The 20,375-nt window shown below is 48.2% G+C and overlaps 1 protein-coding gene across 1 annotated transcript in view; it reads right to left on the bottom strand.

Moving 5' to 3' along the window:
* Window positions 1-20,375, bottom strand: part of LOC140426644 (LIM homeobox transcription factor 1-alpha-like) — a 1,145,411-nt gene that overhangs the window by 7,583 nt on the left and 1,117,453 nt on the right. The window contains exons 5-7 of the mRNA XM_072511710.1: window positions 2,774-2,943; window positions 1,269-1,346; window positions 738-807 (exon numbers count right to left, since the gene is read on the bottom strand). Coding sequence (XP_072367811.1) covers window positions 738-807; window positions 1,269-1,346; window positions 2,774-2,943 — 318 coding nt within the window. The remainder of the gene's footprint in view (window positions 1-737; window positions 808-1,268; window positions 1,347-2,773; window positions 2,944-20,375) is intronic.

Raw genomic sequence — 20,375 nt, 5'->3', positions numbered from 1 at the left:
CCAGAGTTTGAACTGCAAACTAACCTGGGAGTAAACATGGGGATATGTGGTGTGCGGTGACAGGCAGATTAATGGGTTAATGCTGAGATTCATGGGTCAATGCTGAATTATTTGACATTGCCTCAACTTTAAAAAATATTGTGAGGATGTGATTCAGGAAGTGATGGAGAAACCACATCAGTTTGCAGGATCCAGCAGGTGAGGTAGTTGCGTTAACCTCAGATTGAGGTATCCCTGATTAAGGGATAGCGTTGGCTCTTCCCCAAAAGGACATGCAAATAAGCTCTTTGCTTTTGGAGAGGATGGAGCTGCCCCCAGACACTGGTCTGTTATCCCTGTGGCATCTTAAGCTGTTCCAAGCCTTGGCACAAATGCCCCAAGCTTCCATACCCCAGCATCCAGACACATAGAACGCACCCCACTCCCAACTTGCCTTGCTGCTGTCAGCCTTCGCTTGGCCCAACCTATCTTCCTCCCTCCCTCTCATGCCTTCCCCCACAGTGCTGCCCACAGCAACATTCAGATATTATCTGCTGGTTAAAAACTGTCAGTCCCCTCAATTCCCTGCTGTTCAATCAGCCCATCTGTTTCAGGATCAGACTGATGGCTCTATTGTATCGCCACTCAGTTGACACTGCGACCTCCAGGGCGAAAGGTCATCGCCGTGAAAGGTGAATAGATCTCTCTGGATGGCACCATGTCAGTCACACTGTGCTCGTGGCCGTTCTTCTTCTGACCTGTGTTCAGTCGCTGGGTGTTCTGCTGGTCCTGCTGCTGTTGCTGCTGCCGGCGAGCTAACTTCTTCATCTGGTGAGAGAGAGAAAAGATGGCATTACCCTACATGGAGAGGGCATGGGGTCATTCCATCCTAAAGGAATGTGGGGTTCATACTTTGTCCCCAGCATGGTACCGGGGTTACATTCTGTCCCTGATGAGGCCCAGGGGCCGCCCCCCTCCCTGAACCGGCATGGAATTGCCCATGTGGGGGTTGCTGGGTAAACCGTGGCATGGCTGCTTTTGGCCCAAATATGTGGGTCGGCAAACAAGGTTGCAAGCGGCACTGTATATGATCACCCTTCGCCACTCCCTGATAGGTCCCATCAATAAGGACTGCTATTTCCAGTTGGACTTATTCCTGGAGGTTTCATCACATGACCTCCCGCCCCCAAATCACCCCACCCGGTTGAACAGTCCCTTTTCCCAGTGATGGATCCGGGGGACTCCAGAGCATCCTGGAGATTTTGTGATCTTACCTACCGCTGACTTACCTTGGCTCTTTGATTCTGGAACCAGACTTGGACAACTCGAACGCTCAGGCCTGTCTCTGCTGCCAGGGTCTCCCTGACCTTAGAAAGAAAGAAAGAACCAACCATTAGCACTGAACCAGGGGTGGGGGGGGGGGTGGGGGGGGGGGGGGGGCTGTGTAGATTAAGGGTGACTACAGGTGATCCCTGATTCCTTTTTGTCATTTGTTTATGTAAACATGTGGGCTGATGTTTGGGGGTTGTTCGGCGGATGGGATCATTGTTATTATGGGGATTGACACATCTTGCTGATTATTGTTTATTGTTGATGGGTGTAAATGTGGGAGAAAATGTGAAAGAGGAGGAGAATTAAAAAAATTTAAAAAAATTAGCACTGAACCAGTATTAACAAACCCATATCAAAGCAGGAGTGAGTGAAGGGCAGCACGGTAGCATTGTGGATAGCACAATTGCTTCACAGCTCCAGGGTCCCAGGTTCGATTCCGGCTTGGGTCACTGTCTGTGTGGAGTCTGCACATCCTCCCCGTGTGCGCATGGGTTTCCTCCGGGTGCTCCGGTTTCCTCCCACAGTCCAAAGATGTGCACGTTAGGTGGATTGGCCATGATAAATTGCCCTTATTGTCCAAAATTGCCCTTAGTGTTGGATGGGGTTACTGGGTTATGGGGATAGGGTGGAGGTGTGGTCCAAGAGCCGGTGCAGACTCGATGGGCCGAATGGCCGCCTTCTGCACTGTAAATTCTATGAAAGACAGTTCTGGGTGCTTCACCCCCTCTGGCTCTTCCTTCCCTCCTGTCCCACTTTCCAGCCAATCAAAGAGCCATTACTACACAGAAGGAGGCCATTTGGCATTTTGAGACCATACTGGCGCTCTGCACAGTCTTCCATTCCCAGCTCTACACCCATAGATCATTCGCAAGCTTGACCCTACACTCTGTCCGGTTAGGGTTAGAGATTTAGGGTCAGGAGGTTCAAGTTAGCGTTAAGGTTAGGTCAGAGAATTAGGATTAAGGTTATGGTCAGGAAGTCAGAGATAGATTTAAAGTTAGGGTCAGAGAATTAGGGTTAGGATCAGGGTTAGGGTCAGGGTAAGAAGGTTTGGGTTAGGGTCAGGGTAAGAAGGTTTGAGTTAGGGTCACGGTCAGAGTGTGATCAAGCACTTTCGCCAAGGGGACGGCATGACAAGAGGCCACTGGCACTGAGGTGGGGATCAGGTCACACTGGCAGCATTCAGCCAAGTGCTCCGATGGGTTTGAAAGCTTCTGTTAACTTTAACTTGGGGGAGGGAGGGGCATCAATGGATATTTACACCTGGTATCTCCAGAAGGTCTGTACAAGGCAGTTCTCTCACATGCCTGCCCTCTGTCCCCGACTACAAGTGCCAGAAGCCTACTGCATTAGATGTTGCAAGCTAGGTTACAGGGTTGTGAGCGGGACCATACAGGGAGAGCCAGTGGTTTTACAGGATTGGGCACTCTCTGCCTTTAATTTCCACTTGTGCTTTTCCTACCTTTCTGCAAGGCTTGGAGGAAACTTCAAAAGATGCCTTGAAGGCACGCCTCTGCTGTGTGGTCAGAATCGTTCGCGGTCTTTTTGGTCTTTTGGGATCTTTGGAGTCATCCCCTCCTTTACATTGTAACTGTCCTAGTTTGCCGATGCAATCCTCGTTATCGCTCTTAGCTGCAGGGAAGAGGTAAACTGAGTGAATGATCACAAATATTGCATTACACACGGGCAGCAATGTCCTTCCTTGGCACCAGCTCAACCTCATTCGTGTTCACAAAGAATGGTATCAATCCCATTCTAGTCTAACAACCTGCACACACATTGGTGGTACTCACTTTTCCTATTGACCAGCACCAGTCCCCAATTCATGAGCAAATTCAATATGTACAATACAAATTACTCAAAGAATGTATTTCCAGGTGACAATATATACCTGGATTCGGGCGAACCTTGCTGAAAATTTAAACTATCAATCTTGTTACACTTTGCATATACTGGAGTAAATCTTGACTTTGTGCTCTAGTTTAACACCATCCTGCGCACATTTCTTCTCATTCTTCTATTTCTGACCCTGGAAGGGTTAAATATCTTTGTGGAGGGAAACCTGTTGCTGACTATACTCTTGTCCCATAGCTGATGATTGGCTCTTAATGTTCTCAGAGCATCTGGCAAAGGGCAATAAATACTGTCTTTTACTAGAACAAATTGCAAATGTTGGTCAAAGTCCTTATTCCTAGAAGTTGGTAGAATGTTGGTCGAAGTCCTTGTTAGTCTTTGAAGAGCATCCATCTGAGGAGATGAGGCTTTGGCTCAGCAACTAGGTTCGAACTCTCCAGGAATCAAAAGTTATTTTAAGGACAAATTTGAGCACCAAGAGAAAATCAAAGGGTTTGTTTTCCATTTTCTTTCAACACTTCAATTGACTAGTCGTAAATGTATTGAAGATAGTAGATAAAAGTTTTGACAAGAAACGTCCAATCAGCTTTCAAACTGACCTTGGGATGGCGGGGCATTGCCAGGATGGGCTGGTTGGGTGACCAATGGCAGGATTAATGTCAACGATATGAAAGCTCAGGAATATGCCCAATCAGATTTGGCGACCTTAAACTAGGACTGTAGCATTGCCCTTGTGCAACACCTTACTAAAACACTTGGGTCCTTATCTTAAAATCTCAAAGTTCAACCCCCAAGCTCCTTCATAAGCCTAAACTCTTTCCTTTTTACAGTGCAGCTGAAAAAACAAGTTGAAGATGTCAAAAGAAAAAGCACGCAGGCCGGACGTCTTGTAACTAAAGAAAATGACAATCTCCCTGATCATGATACAATTTGTTATCGCAGCTGCCTCACAGGCCCCAGTCAGAAGGTCTACCAGGAACAAAGGGAAATAACATCATCCCTCAGAGCAAGAAGCGTCTTCCCACATCCGATTAGTGTGTATGAAACCGATCCTAACCTGTGCTGTGTTAACTGGTCATTAGCTGGAGGCAGTGGATTGGGAAAGGAGGGGAAAACCAGCCTCGGAGCACCAACTAGGTGGGGGTTGGGAGGCTGTGAGGGGAGTTAGGAACACCTGATGGCTATCAGTTGATCCCTGGTGGAAGGTACATGTGGATGTCAGGGCGAGGACAGCACCCAGCTTTACTCTTAGCGTCACAGTACCTCAGCGGCTAACACTCTCAGCTGTGGGTCAGAAGGTCGGCCCTCTCCAGAATCCGAAATACATAATCCAGGTCATGCTCCCAGTAGTGTATGGAGGATGTGTTGCCTTTCAGATGAGACATCAGGTAGATGAAAGTAATCCTTGGACACGAGGGGAGCTCTCCCTGACATTTTAGCCGATATTTATACCTCATCCCGCGGTGGAACAGATTAGCTGCTCATGAGCACGTTGCTGTCTGTGGGAGCTTGCTGTGCACAAATTGGTTGCTGCTGTCCCTACATTACAACAGTAGCTATGCTTAAAAAATGTTTGTAAAGTGTACTGGGGTGTCCAGAAGCTGTGACAAGTGCTGTATAAATATTGTTTTATTAGTTTGTACTCACACAAGCCAATCTAGCTATTTGGGAGAGGTTCTTGTGACCCTCTCGCTCTTTAATATCTACTACTTTGGCACAGTGTCCAATTCGTTCCTGACTGTCCATCCACGAAGCGCCTCTGGGCATTGTTCTACATTAAAGGCACAGTAAAAAGACGAGTTACAGCTTTGATCACCGTCTCTCTGACAGGGCGTGGAATTGTCTCCAAGCCAAAATCAATCCCTTCGGGAAAGAAAACTTTGGAAAGCAAATGCACCGTAGATAGTCATCTAATCATAAGGACTGAGAGACGGACTGCCACTGGAGCCCGGGGAATCTGAACCTCATTAGTATGTCAAAAATCACACATTAGATTTGGACAGTGAATGAGGAGATTTGTGTCGTGCTGGCTGTGGAGGAGGCAGACATTTTGTATAGACTCAAGTGCGTGGATGAAGTGTTCATAACGTTGAAGGGATAAACTTATAGGAAGGGGTTTTGACGTCGGATTCCTAGACCCATTGTTAATCACCCTGAGCGGGGAACCCAGGTAAAGGGAAGCCATCAGGAAATAGTTCTAAATCGATGGAGCTGAAGAATACAAACTTCTACACATTTCTTATTCTTGGCACCATCACTGGGCCAGCTGGAAGATTCGAGCACACTAACTGCTTAAAATCTGAACTCCAGGCTCAGGTGTTCCCAGCTGTAGATGCCAACTCCACCATGTCCCACTCCTCCACTCCCAACTTCGTATTCAATACATCCTCATTTGTTCTTGAAAATATACACAGGCTCACAGTTGTTTACATCAGCCACAGCTCAGGGTTAGCATGCTCGCCTCGGAGGTTGAAGGCCATGGGGTTAATATTAGTTCCAGAGACTTGAGCATGTAATCCATGCTGACACACCAATGCAATCCGGAGGTGGGGCTAAACTGTTGGGGTGCCAGTTTTTGACTGAGACTTTAATCGGAGGTCCCGTCTGCTTACCCTGATGATGTAAAAAATCCAGCTGCACCATTTCAAAGAGGAACAAGAAGGTCTTCCCGGTGTCCTCGCCAATACAGATCCCTCAATCAACATCACAAAAAAGCTGACTATCTGGTATTGATCACATTGCTGTTGCGAGGAGTTTGCTGTGCGCAAATTGGCTGCTCCAATTCCTACATTACAACAATGACTACACTTCAAAAGATGTCAAATTGACTGCAAAGCACTTTCAGAGGTTGTGAAAGGCGCAATATAAATGAAAGTTCTCTATCTTTTCACTAGGTGAGATCATGAGAATGCTCCACTGCTATATTGGAAACGTGCTCACTGAAAGCAAGAATAGAGGAACTTTCGCAGAGTATCTGTTGTACCTAACCTGGGTGTGATTAGTATTGTCACGAGTGCCATTCCTCTGTGGCTAATGCTCCTCATTTCAATGAGTTTTTAAAAATTAATTTACAGGATGTTGGCGTCGCTGGTTAGGCCATCATTTATTGCCCATTCCTAGTTTCCCTTCTGAAGGTGATGGTGAGTTGCTGTCTTGCACCGCTGCAGTCCCTCAGGTGTAGGGAGGGAGTTCCAGGATTTTGTCCCAGCGATAGCGAAGGAACGGCGATATATTTCCAAGTGCACTATTTCATCAAATTATACGGGTGCAAATGTAACTTGTTTGAGGACTATGAATGCGTCATGATGGAATGTCATATTCCCTGATTCACAAGTTTTACGGCACTGCCTACCACACCACTCCCAATAAACTGGTGAAATACCTGCCAACCGTAAGGATAAATGCCGAGGAGAGGCTATTCAGTCAATCAAGCCGACCCAGCGGCCCATCCCAGGTGTTAGTAACTCCATGTGAACAGGGCTTCTGGTTTATTTGGCACCTTGCACCTCCAGATCCCACCTTAAGGCAGGTTCATTGCTGCGATTCAGGCAAATGAGGCAGCTAGTGTGTGCACAGCAGTCAATCTATTCTGGCCATCAACGGTGGTCAAAGAAGGGATGTGGGGCAGGATACCGGGAGAACTGCACTTGCCTTTTGTCCGTTTTTTGTGCTTGGGTCCACTTGTCCGACAATCTGGTACGGAAGCGGATTTTACTCCAGTCTTCATCTTCCTCGACTGTTGTTGTTGTATGAATTGTATGGCAGCAAGTCAGCCCTGTGTTTATTTGTATTAACAACATGTAACAGCAGAAGAGGGCAAAGAGTGACAGTCTGTTGGTGTCATCCAGCAGGTCAATTGCCTGTGGAGCAATTGCCTGTCCACATTGCTCTGGATCTCCCAGGTAAGAATCAGGTTTCTCTTCCTGGCCTGAGGGAGGCCAGCTGTGAGTGATCTCAGGTGTCAGCTACATACCAGTGGAATCAGAGTTCCCTGAAGGCCCAGTCTAGAATGGGCCTTGTACAAGGGGCAGAGTGTTGCAACATTCAGCCCTTGAGAACCACTTGTTTTACTCTTCTCTCAGGAATTCACACCATCGCCCATCTTAATTAAACTCACTGCCTGCAGCGAGTGTAACACAAGAGGACAGGGACTGTCCATAGGTGCAAGGGTCGATTACAATCGGTCCTCGCACTGAACACATTGGAAATAACACCGAGTAAATGAGTGTGGGAGGTACTCTCATTGTGAAAAGATCTGTTAACCAAGCACTTTGCTAAGGTGTGTGTGGCGAAGCTTCCTTTTTTTTCCCCAGAGGGGTCTCTTTGTTCTTGTAAATTAGCACCTGGGGATATTGGTTACTTGGTTAACTCAAAATTGGATACATCAAGGCAGGCACACTCGATTCGGCCTAGGAACAGGAGCACGACCCTGTTGGGATATTTTAATATGTCACACAAATCAGTTCAAGGGTCAGCAAACAGCAGTTAGTGAACAGTTCATCAGGAGCAGGCAGATAAAAAGGTGTTGAGATCCATACAGCGGAAGTGCTTGGAGATAGAGCTGGGGGTGCGGAGAAGCTCCGGGAGCCATGTCCAGAATTAATTAATGGCCACACGATGAAGGCACTAGTGATCATATAACTGAACTTCACATTCAGTTTGGGGGAGAGAGGAGTGGATCTAAGACTTGTGCTTTCAACTTAAATAAGGGTAATTATGAGAGCATGAAGATAGAGCTGGCTAAAGTGAACTTGGAAATTATGTTAAGGTCAGTAGAGATGCAGAGGCAGACATTTGAAAAAAAAAATTTAGAGTACCCAATACTTTTTTTTCCCAATTAAGGGGCAATTTAGCGTGACAGGACTGTAGAGCTTAGATATGATCCATTGGTTGTTCGCTTGCTGCTTATGTTGTTTGGCAATCAAGTAGTCCTGGTTTGTAGCTTCACCAGGTTGACAGGGGGGGGCACGGTAGCACAGTGGTTAGCACAGTTGCGTCACAGCTCCAGGGTCCCAGGTTCAATTCACGACTTGGGTCGCTGTCTGTGCGGAGTTTGCACTTTCTCCCCGTGTCAGCGTGGCTTTCCTCCGGGTGCTCCGGTTTCCTCCCACAGTCCAAAGATGTGCAGGTTAGGTGGATTGGCCATGCTAAATTGTCCTTAGTGTCCAAAAAAGGTTGGGTGGGGTTGCTGGGTTATGGCGATGGGGTGGAGCTGTGGGCTTAGGTAGGGTGATCTTTCCAAGGGCCGGTGCAGACTCAATGGGCCGAATGGCCTCCTTGTGCACTGTAAATTCTATGATTCTATAACGCCTCAATTTTTGTTATGCCTGATGCTGCTCCTGGCATGTCATCCTGCACTCTTCATTGATGATGAAGATGCCAGGATGCAGCTTTGTGAATCCAGGGGGACGCAGTCTCAAGAAGGTTAAGCAACTGGGAGACAAGCATTCATTGAGACAGTCAGAGTTGGACCAGCCTTTGACGGAAATCAGAGACAAGGGGCGGGATTCTCCGCAATCGGCGCGATGTCCGCCGACCGGCGCCAAAACCGTCGCGAATCAGTCCGGCATCGTGCCGCCCCAAAGGTGCGAATCGTCCACATCTTGAGGGGCCGAGCCCTCACCTTGAGGGGCTAGGCCTGCGCCGGACTGATTTCCGCCCTGCCAGCTGGCGGGAAAGGCCTTTGGTGCCCCGCCAGCTGGCGGGAAACTGACTTTGCCGTGCGGCGCATGCGCGGGAGCGTCAGCGGCCGCGCACGGCATCCCCGCGCATGCGCAGTGGAGGGGGTCTCTTCCTCCTCTGCCATAGTGGAGACCATGGCGAAAGCGGAAGGAAAAGAGTGCCCCCACGGCACAGGCCCGCCCGTGGATCGGTGGGCCCCGATCGCGGGCCAGACCACCGTGGGGGCACCCCCCGGGGCCATATCGCCCACGCCACCTTGTCCCGCCGGTAAGAGAGGTGGTTTGATTCTCGCCGGCGGGACAGGCATTCCAGCAGCGGGACTTCGGCCCATCGCGGGCCGGAGTATCGCCGAGGGGGGGCCCGCCAACCAGCGCGGTGCGATTCCCACCTCCACCGAATATCCGGTGCCAGAGAATTTGGCAACCGGCGGGGGCGGGATTCACGCCAGCCCCCGGCTATTCTCCGACCCGGCGGGGGGTCGGAGAACCCCGCCCTAGATCTTGAAAGAGAAGAGCTGAAATCCCTTTGACTCACTGATGGTTGGTTGGGATGCTAAGAACTTCATGGGATCTGTCTGGAGTGTCTGCCATTTAATGTTCAGTTTGTGGTGTGCTTGAACACACAGTTTGCCTATTAATTCAAATTTACCCCATGTTAATTCTGGATGTGAGTATAAGATCAAAAGTATTTATCACTTGCTTTGTTGACACTTGTACAGTAAAAGGTATTCTGTTTAAACCATGAAATCTTGTGGCTTTATTCTCTTTGTAAGTACCTGGGATTTCAAACTTTATCTACTTTAAACAAACTGTTACTGCTCCATAACTGGATTGCACCAAAATTTGTGACTTTGGTCCAGGATCATAACATATGATACCACCCAGGGAATGCCCATGACGGGGAAAAGAGTTGCTACTTGGGAGAAATGGGTGAGAACTATGTAGCTGCTTTCAGAGCTGTGCTACAGAAAGACAGAACTTGTATTTATATACCTTTTCATGGATACTGGCACCTGCAGTAGGATAAGAAAGAGCTATATCATTGGGATGGGCCACACTTGAACCAGAATAGGACCTAACAAAAAGTATTGACAAGGTTACGGATAGAATTACAGTAAGAGCTGCGACTGGAATCCATTTAAACAGCATAAGCCTAAAGTTCCCATTGGTGGTAGGGTTACAAACCAGAAGAGACTTTTTTAAGGTGAATGGCAAAAGAACCAAAGGCAACATGAAGTAAAGTCTTTTTACACAGCGAGTGGTTCGGATCAGACATGCGCTGCCAGGGAGTGTGGTGGAGACAGAATCAGTCGTGGCTTTTAAATTTGTGAACAATACTGAGGCAAAGTCATCTTTGCTATTCATATTTTATCTTTGAGGTCATCTGGTAAATTCCCTTTGGCTCAATTCCCATTGTGATTTTCCTTTCAACATACTTTTGTACATAGAATGCATTCATATTTATTTTTAAAAATTATTTTTTAAATTCAATTTTGGAGTTTCTCTTTGCTTTCGTGTACTTCTTTTCTCATTACTTCATATTCCTCTCAGCCTCTTTGTTGGTTACGGTCTATACTTTATGGTGATTGCTGTTGTTTCAATGCTCTCCTTTGCTTACTTCTCTTACCGCTTTAGTTAATTTCCCATTACTAGGTCTAGCAGTGATTCTTCTCTGTCCACATTTTTTTATATACAGCCGAAGGAAAGAGTCCAGTACACATTGTAAAAGGCCCATTCCTTCTGTCCCTTCCCTTAAGACAAGTAGCTACTGGACCAAATGGCCTGTTTCTGACTCTTCCTGTAAGTTTAACGGGAAATAGTTAAAATCTTTCATTCCATGGGTGGATGTTACCATAACGTCAAAGGGGGGGGGGCCTTGGAAAATGCATTAAGCCATTCAAAAGCCCATTGACTTCGATGGAGCCAGAAAATTCCTCCAACAGGAGGGGCTGTCCAATTTTGCCCCATGACTTTTACTTAGTCCATTGATTTGCCCATGTCTTTCTTCTTCCACCTCATTTACATTATTAGGTTGTCAATTCACATAAGTAATCCCTAATTTTATCTCAATACATATGGATCCTGTTTTTATCTCTGTGTGAATTGTGTCTGCTATCATTGCCCCTTAGCGCAGGATTTTCCAGTCAATGGACCTTTCAATAATCTGTGAAATTGTCCATCCTGCCTGTGACGGAGACCCCTTAGTGTTATCCCTAATGAGTGCAGCTACTCTGTCATTCCATCCCTCTTGCTTTCTCCTCCCCCCTCCCCCCATCTTCTAAATATTGCTAGTCTTGTCCTTTACATAGACATGGTTCAGTTCTTCCTACTGATTCTTTACTAAAGACTCATATCTGCAGTACCTGGTTATTTTGGGGACATTATGCATACTGAGGCAACTTTAAATGTTTTTTTTTACCGATCACTCATCTCACTTTTTATACTTCTATTACTGTGCTCGTTCCAGGACTGTTTATGTTACCACGTACCAGCCTCCCCGAACAGGCGCCGGAATGTGGCGACTAGGGGCTTTTCACAGTAACTTAATTTTTTTGGGGCTGGTTTAGCACAGGGCTAAATCACTGGCTTTGAAAGCAGACCAAGGCAGGCCAGCAGCACGGTTCAATTCTCGTACCAGCCTCCCCGAACAGGCGGCGGAATGTGGCGACTAGGGGTTTTTCACAGTAACTTCATTTGAAGCCTACTTGTGACAATAAGCGATTTTAATTTCATTTCATATTTGCTCTCATTTCATGTTTCTTTTCATGATGCGCCGATGCTGGCGTTGGACTGGGGTGAGCACAGTAAGAGGTCTTGCAACACCAGGTTGAAGTCTAACAGGTTTGTTTCGAATCACTCGCTCTCGGAGCACTGCTCCTTCATCACCTGTTAGGTAAACCGATGAGGGAGAAGGGATATGTTGATAAAATCACTTGGAGAGTGGTGGGTGGGAGGGGAAGAGGCTTATGTGGAGCATTACTGGCAGCATATAGAAGTTTGACCAAATGGCTAGTTTCTGTGCTGTATATTCTACATTGGGAAAGTACCTTTCCCAACCTCAGGAAATTCATAGAATCATAGAATTTACAGTGCAGAAGGAGGTCATTCAGCCCATCGAGTCTGCACCAGCCCTTGGAAAGAGCACTCTACTTAAGTTCACACCTCTACCCTGTCACCGTAACCCAGTAACTCCACCTAACCTTTTTAGACACTAAGGGGCAATTTAGCTTGGCCAATCCACCTAACCTGTACATCTTTGGACTGTGGGAGGAAACCGGAGCACACGGAGGAAACCCACACAGACACGGGTAGAACGTGCAGAGTCCGCAAAGACAGTGACCCAAGCCAGGAATCGAACCTGGCACCCTGGAGCTGGGAAGCAGCAATGCTTTTTAAAAAATAAATAAATTTAGAGTACCCAATTCATTTTTTCCAATTAAGGGGCAATTTAGCATGGCCAATCCACCTAGCCTGCACATCTTTGGGTTGTGGGGGCGAAACCCACGCAAATTTGGGGAGAATGTGCAAACTCCACACGGACAGTGACCCAGAGCTAGGATCGAACCTGGGACCTCGGCGCCGTGAGGCAACAGGGCTAACCCACTGCGCCACCGTGCTGCCCGGAAGCAGCAATGCTAACCGCTGTGTTACCATGCCACCCACTGTGTTATCATGCCGCCCACCATTACCAAAGCATTTCACAGCCAATAAAATGTGTTTGAGGTTCAGTCACTGAGGTAATGTCAGAAACACAGCAAGATCCAACAAGCAGCAATGAGATGAACAACCAGCTAGTGATGCAGCTTGAGGGATAAACATTGGCCAGAGAACTGGTCAGAATTCCAGTGCCCTTCTTCTTTAGGTATTGCTACAGTACCTTCTATGTCCACCTGAGGACAGATGGGCCTCAGTTTAGCATCTCACCTGACAGCACCTCCAACAGTGCAGGCCTCCCTCAGTGCTGCACTGGTCATCGGCCTAGGTTTTACACTCAAGTTCCTGGACTGGGGTGTAGATCCACATATTCGGATACAGAGACAATGTGAGATCATTGAGCCACAATTGACACCTAGCAATGGTGACATCTTTAGTTTAGAATTAAACATGCGAGTTTTAATTTGAGGAATTATCCTTGCCATTATTCCCTTTATATATACTGTTACGTTCATTTTTATTGTTGTTTGAATTTCTGGGAGGGTTCTTTTGATCTCCTAATCATCACCATCACCTTATATAGGATTGGAGGAATCCCCACCTGTTTATATAACCTTTTAGGAATTTCTCACAAAATTACAGCAGGAGACATGTTGAGAGAGTGGGAAAACATATGGAAGATGCAGTACAACGTGACTAAATGTAAGTATACACTTTGGAGTAAAAAACAGAAAGGAAGAGTATTATTTAAATGGTGATATTTTGGGAAGTGTGGATGTACAAAGGGATCTGGGGTCCTTGTCCACCAGTCAATGGAATTGGAGAGGCAGGTGCAGCAACCAGTTAGGAAGGCAAAAGGTAGGTTGGCCTTCATTGCAAGAGGATTTGAGTCCAGAAGTAGGGATGTCTTACTACAGTTATGCAGGGCCTTGGTGAGGCCACACGTGGAGTATTGAGTGCAGGTTTGGTCCCCTGCCTAAGAAAGGATATATTTGCCGCAGAAAGGGTGCAGCAGAGGTTCATAAGGCTGATACCAAGCTTGGCGGGACTGTCCTCTGAAGAGAGGCTGGTTTGACTAGGCCTGTATTCACTGGAATATAGCAGGATGAGAGGAGGTCTGATTGAAACATACAAAATTCTAACAGGGCTGGACAGACTCGATGCAGAGAGGATGTTTTCCCTGGTTCAGGAATCTAGAACCAGGGGACACGGTCTTAGAAAACAGACCATTTAGGACTGATATGAGGAAAGATTTCTTCACTCAAAGGGTAGTGAACCTGTGGAATTCTCGACCACAGAAAGCTGTGGAGGCCAAGTCACTGAATGTTTTCCAGAAAGAGATAGATTTTTTAAAGATTTTAATGGCATCGAGGGGTATGGGGAAAAATCAGAAATATGGCATTGAGATAGAGATCATATTGAATGACGGAGTAGGCTCGAAGGGCCGAATGGCCTACTCCTGTTCCTAGTTTCCATGAGATTGAGAGAATTCCCACCCAACTGGTGACTGAAACTAAATACAACATTCCAAATGTGAAAGAGTTCTTAAAGAGTTCCAATAAATTCCTTCCATTGTAAGCAAATGGCACAATATTGGAGAGAGAAAATGCTTGACATGGTTTCTTCCTTAGTGACCCAACCGAGGAGTCACCAGCTTCAGGAGATTGTTGCAGAGGGTGAAGGGAGAATAAGTGAACACTTCATGCCAATTTAACACACCTTTGAATGAAACCGGTCATCCATATCAATCCCAAGCGGTGACAAAACCACATCAGTGTAGGGGGCAATTTGTTTTTATTTTTTGCAACAGAGTGTATACACAGAGAGAGTCAGACAGGCTGGGGCAGCTTAGCAAACTTCACTGAATCAACAGCAGAGGAGGAGGTGGGGAAGAGGGTTTAAGAATGAAAATGAAATGAAAATCCCTTATTGTCACAAGTAGGCTTCAAATGAAGTTACTGTGAAAAGCCCCTAGTCGCCACATTCCGGCGCCTGTTCGGGGAGGCAGGTACGGGAATTGAACCGTGCTGCTGGCCTGCCTTGGTCTGCTTTCAAAGCCAGCTAATTAGCCCTGTGCTAAAGAAGTTTCATTTCCAAAGACAGGTAAACACAGAGTTAAGATTACCCCTCGTATGTGACAGGCCTTGCATTTAGCTAAACAGGGGACCAGCTGTGCGTATAACATTTATTCTATCGATACAAGGGAACGCAAACATTAATTAAGTTGTCTTTGGAAGCCCCTCATTCTACAACACTGACGGGAGAGAAGCCATTGATATGCTTGCCTACTTAGTCGATCCTTTATGAAAAAAAGGGCCAAGGCTAGTATAAGAAGCCATTGACTAACTCTCGCCTCCCACCCATCAAAATTAATAAAGACTTTGGTTCACAGACATCACTAAGAGAGAGAGGGAGCATTAGTGATCTTTAATTAGAAATTGTACTCCTCCTGGAAGGCCTTTGTTTACCCAGGATTGTCTCTTCATACTGGGTGAAAGCAATGATTAAATCTTAGACTGCCAGGATTAGAGGCAGCATATGGGCCTCCAGAGAGCTACCTCTCATCTCTTATATTCTCATAAAAAGTGGCTTTGAGGTCCACTCTCTTGCACTCTGAAAACTGCTTTGATATTCTGCTGAGTTTGAAGCAGAAAAGAGAGCAGGGCTGGGGGCGGGGGAGAGAATTAAACAAAAACATGTGGGTCTTAATTTGGCTTTTAGCAGAGAGGTGTGTAAAGCCTTCAGTTCAGCTGTGAAGCACATGGTGTCAAGTACCACTATGTGCTGGATGCTTCCAGGCTCAGATTGCCCTTCTGGTCCACGGCTCCTCACTGGAATAAAGTCCACAGTTTCCTGACACCAATCAAGTTATTCATTTGTACAGCATCATGCGAATATCCAGCACAAAATGAATGTCAGCTGTGGCTCAAGGCGTGGCACTCCTGTCTATGAGGTAGAAGATGATGGCCGGCACTTTCCGCCCTCCCCTCCCCCCTCTGCGTGTGTTTTCCCATGGTGGAGGTGGCCTGTTATTGGCTGCTGGCGGGATCTTCTACAAGATGCACTGCAGCAACTCACCCAAGACTCCTTCGACTGCACCTTCCAAACCTGCGACCTCTACCACCTAGAAGGATAAGGGCAGCAGATGCATGGGAACACCATCACCTGCATGTTCCCTTCCAAGCCACACACCAGAAATGGTATCTGTATACACACTTCCTGTCCGTCACCTCACACTTCCTGTGTCACAGGTAATAGGCAAATTTAGCCCATCCAATTAACACTACAATCTTTGACAAAAAAGAAAGAAAAAAGGTAAGTTAGGCAGGTGGAATGAACAAAAATATTTGTTTTGGGGCAAGAGTCAGAATGGCTGTTGACAAGGGCTTAAAGAATAACACACTGGGAAGGGTAGGGTGGGGTGATTGTGGGAGGGTAGTGAAAACAAGTCTGTCATCTCCTGTTGGTTTCTTTAGCCTTTGATTAGGTCTCAGGAGATGCCCAAGAACAATTAGTCTATAACTGATTTCACGCAGGTACAGTAATTAGATTTGCCAGTCTTAAAGGGGCACGCGAGGCGTGGGATTCTCCGATAATGGGGCTAAGGGTTGACGCTGTTATAAACGCCGGAGCGTTTTACGACGGCGTCATTTGGCCTCTAGCAGCAGCAATCCTGCGCTGCACAAGGAGCCAGCATGGCACTGGAGCGCTTCACGCAGCCCCATTTACGTGCCTCAGTACGGTCGGCGCGCGTCTGCACGATACTCCGACCTGGCACAGGATCGGAGAATCCCGCCGCCCTAGGTTAGTACAGGTGCGCCTTAGCAACTGAATAATGAATTCCATGCATGGTAACCAGCTGCTGTCTTTATAAAATAGACAATCCCGAGTTACAGCGAAAAACAATGTCCGGGCACAATCCTGAGCTGTCCGACCCTAGTTGCCAACTCGAATCGGTTATATAGGGCGACACGGTGGTTAGTACTACTGAATCACAACGCCAGGGATCTGGGTTCAGCCCCGGCCTTGCGTGACTGTCTGTGTGGAGTTCGAACTTTCTCCCTGTGGGTTTCCTCCAAAGATGTGCAGGTTAGGTGGATTGGCCATACTAATTTGCCCCTTAGTGTCCAGGGCTGTTCAGGTTAGGTGGTGTTGTGGGGTTACAAGGATAGTACGGGGGGAGTGGGCCTAGGTAGGGTGCGCTTTCAGAGGGTGGGTGCAGACTCGATGGGCCTCCTTCTGCACTGTAGGAATTCTATAGTCCCATTACTGGAGGTTTCACCATATGACCTCCCACCTCTAACAGACCTGCGTGGTCAAACAACTGTGCCCCTCACCCCCCGCATTAACTAATCGACAAACCTATTTGAAAGCTCCTATGATTTTTTCCAGGGGCCTTGCAGTAACGTCCTGGCCATTTAAGTGTCTGAAGTTTCATCACTGGAGCATTGTACCATCAAGACTGCACACTGAGACAGATGAGGAAATGACAGGAAAGACGGCCAAAAGCTTGGTCAAAAAGGTAGGTTTTAAAGGAGGAGGGAGAGAAGAGAGCTTTAGGAGAGGAATTACAGAGCTTAAGGCCTATAGGCAGCTAAAGGCACAGTGACTAGTGATGGAGTGATTAAAAGCGGGAGGGCCAAAATTAGAGGAGCACAGAGATTTGGGAGGGTTATGGAGGAGGTTTGGGAATAGATCAGTTCGGGATTCGAAAACAAGGATGAGAATTTTAAAATCGAAGCGCTGACACTGCAAAGAGGGAAAGTCAGAGGGGGCGTGGCTCTACCGAACCTACAATACTACCACTGGGCAGCAACGGCAGAAAAAGTGAGGGGATGGGTACAAGAACCCGACACAGATTGGGTACAAATGGAGGAGGCATCCTGTAAAGGAACAACCCTCCGGACCCTGGCCACAGCAGCACTCCCATCCTCCTCAACAAGGTACACAACGAGCTAGTGGTAGCGGCCACGCTGAGAACGTGGATCCAGTTGAGACAGCACTTCGGGATAACCAAAATGTCCCTTATGGCCCCCATCTGTGGCACTCACAGATTTCCCCCAGCCATGCTAGATACCCCCCAGCCATGCTAGATACCACCTTCAAAGGATGGAGGCGGAACGGGGGCACACTGACGGTCGGGGACTTCTACGTAGGGCCCAGACTGGCGACACTGGACGAACTGACAAGGAAGTGGAAATTATCAAGAGGACAGGAATTGAGACACCTCCAAATAAAGCACTTCCTCCGCAAAGAGACAGTAGGGTACCCCGAGGCCACAGAAAGCACAATACTAGAGGACCTGCTTGGCACAAACAGCGAGAAGGGGGGGCTATGTGGGAAAATATACAGACAGCTACTGGACAGAGCCCGAACACCACTGGACGGGACCAAACAAAAATGGAAGGATGAACTGGGGACAGAGGTAGGATGGGGACTCTGGAGCGAAGCACTGAGCAGAGTGAACCCCACCTCCTCCTCCCTAATGCAGCTCAAAGTGGTGCACAGAGCGCACCTGACCAGAACCCGAATGAGCAGGTTCTTCCCAGAGATGGAGGACAAATGTGAGCGGTGCCAGAGGGGCCCGGCCAACCACACCCACATGTTTTGGGTTTGCCCCAAGCTTGCTGGGTTTTGGACAGCCTTCTCCGAGGCAATGTCCAAGGTTGTGGGTGTGAGGGTAAAGCCATGCCCAATAGTCACAATCTTCGGGGTATCGGAGCAGCCTGAGTTACACGTGGGGAAGGGGGCCAACGCCCTTGCTTTCGCTTCCCTAATCGCACGCCGGAGAATCCTGCTCGGCTGGCGATCGGCAGCACCACCCACAGCTGCAGACTGGTTTGCCTGGCTCGCTGACCTCTCGGAATTTCTCCACCTGGAGAAGATTAAGTACGTCATCCGAGGGTCAGAGGACGGCTTCCTGGATACTTGGGGGCAGTTCGTCAGCCTGTTCCAAAACCTGTTCGAGGCCAGCAACGAGGAGTAAGCCAGGAAAAAAAATAATAAAAAGATGAAGAACTAAAGGACTGCACAACCTGGGGGGAGGGGGGGGATAAAGCAAATTAGCGCGGGCAAGAAAAATGTAATGTATATAAGTAACAAATGTTTATAAATGTGAGAAAAGCCAATAAAAAGATTTTCAAAAATAAATCGAAGCGCTGCTTCACCAGGAGGCAATATAAATTAGTGAGCACAGGTGTGATAGGGGAACGTGACATGGTGCAAGGTAAGGAGAAGGGGGGAGAGCTTTTTTGAGCTCAAGTGCAGGGGGGTGGGGGGGGGGTTGCACAAGGTTGGAGAATGGGCAGAAATGATCAGCAATAAGGCTTCATCAGACCAAGCTGGCACTCACCTTGAACTGGGGCGCATTCTGTAGGAAAGCCCCCGCTCCCTCGTAAATCAATATTTCAAGGAACGATCTCTTCAAAAGGCACCACAACATTTAAAATGCCAATTCTCTTCAATCATCGCCGAGGTACCCTTCCTGTATAATCCTGCCAACGATTATGATTCCTCTGTTTGATGCATTCAATTGTTATCAGTGATTATTCCAGAAAGAGCCGAGGCCTGTCCTCTGTCAAAGAGAGACAGATGTGCCAGGAAAATGGGAATTTCCAGCGCTCCGAGGCACTAACCCGCAGCAGCGTCATTTTAAAACATCCAAAATAGTTGGATCAATGCCTACCTTCAAGTACTTGCAGCACTTGCAAGACAGAAAAGACGACTTATATCTATATGGAGCTTTTCACAATCGCAGGACGTTCTAAAGTGCTTTTTTATAATAATAATAATCTTTATTGTCACAAGTAGGCTTACATTAACACTGCAATGAAGTTACTGTGAAAGGTCCCTAGTCGCCATATTCCGGCATCTGTTCGGGTCACAGAGGGAGAATTCAGAATGTCCAAATTACCTATCAGCACGTCTTTCAGGACTTGTGGGAGGAAACCGGAGCACCCGGAGGAAACCCACACAGACACGGGGAGAATACAGACACAGACCATTGGAAACTGCATCCATCTACTGCATTCACAGTAGGTACCTAGAGCTCAGCGTGGCAGTGACCATAACTCGGTAAGATTTAAGGCAGTTATAGAAGATGGACCGGAAATAAGGGCTGGGATTCTCCGCTACCCGGCGGGGCGGGCCGTACTGGCGCCGAGGAATAGCGCGAACCACTCCGATGTCGGTGCGGAGGAGGCCGGCACGGTTGGCGCCGAAGGGCCTCTGCCGGCCGACGCGAGTTGGCGCATGTGCGGGAGCGCCAGCGTGTACTGGCGCCATCCCAGCGCATGCGCAGGAGGGTTCTTCGCTGCGCCGGCCATGGCGGACCATTACACCGGCTGGCGCGGAGGGAAAGAGTGCCCCCACGGCACAGGCCCGCCCGTGGATTGGTGGGCTCCGATCGCAGGGAGGCCACTGTGGGGGCACCCCCCCCGGGGCCAGATTCCCCCTGCGCCCCCCCCCCCCTCCCCCGAGGACTCCGCAGGCCGCCCGCAGAGCCAGGTCCCGCCGGGAAGGACCTGGTCTATTTTCCGCCGGCGGGACCGGCCAAAAACAGGTGGCCACTTGGCCCATCGTAGGGCAGAGAATCGCCGGGGGGACGCTGCTAATGGCCCCCGACCGGCGCGGCGCGATTCCCGCCCCCGCCGAAAAACCGGCGCCAGAGAATGCGGCAGCCGGCGGCGGGGCGGGATTCACGCCGCCCCCCGGCAATTCACCGGCCCGGTGCGGGGTCGGAGAATCCCGCCCAAGGTTTCTGAACTGGCCGATGGCCGATTTTAATAAGATAAGACAGGATCTGGCCAAAGTGGACTGGGAGAAGCTACTTGCAGGAAGATCCACATCAGAGCACCGGGAGTCACTCAAAAAGGA

The sequence above is a fragment of the Scyliorhinus torazame genome, chromosome 7, assembly GCF_047496885.1.
Source record: "Scyliorhinus torazame isolate Kashiwa2021f chromosome 7, sScyTor2.1, whole genome shotgun sequence".
Lineage (NCBI taxonomy): Eukaryota > Metazoa > Chordata > Chondrichthyes > Carcharhiniformes > Scyliorhinidae > Scyliorhinus > Scyliorhinus torazame.
Note: the sequence above shows the minus strand (reverse complement) of the source record. Positions and strands in the feature narration are given on the sequence as shown.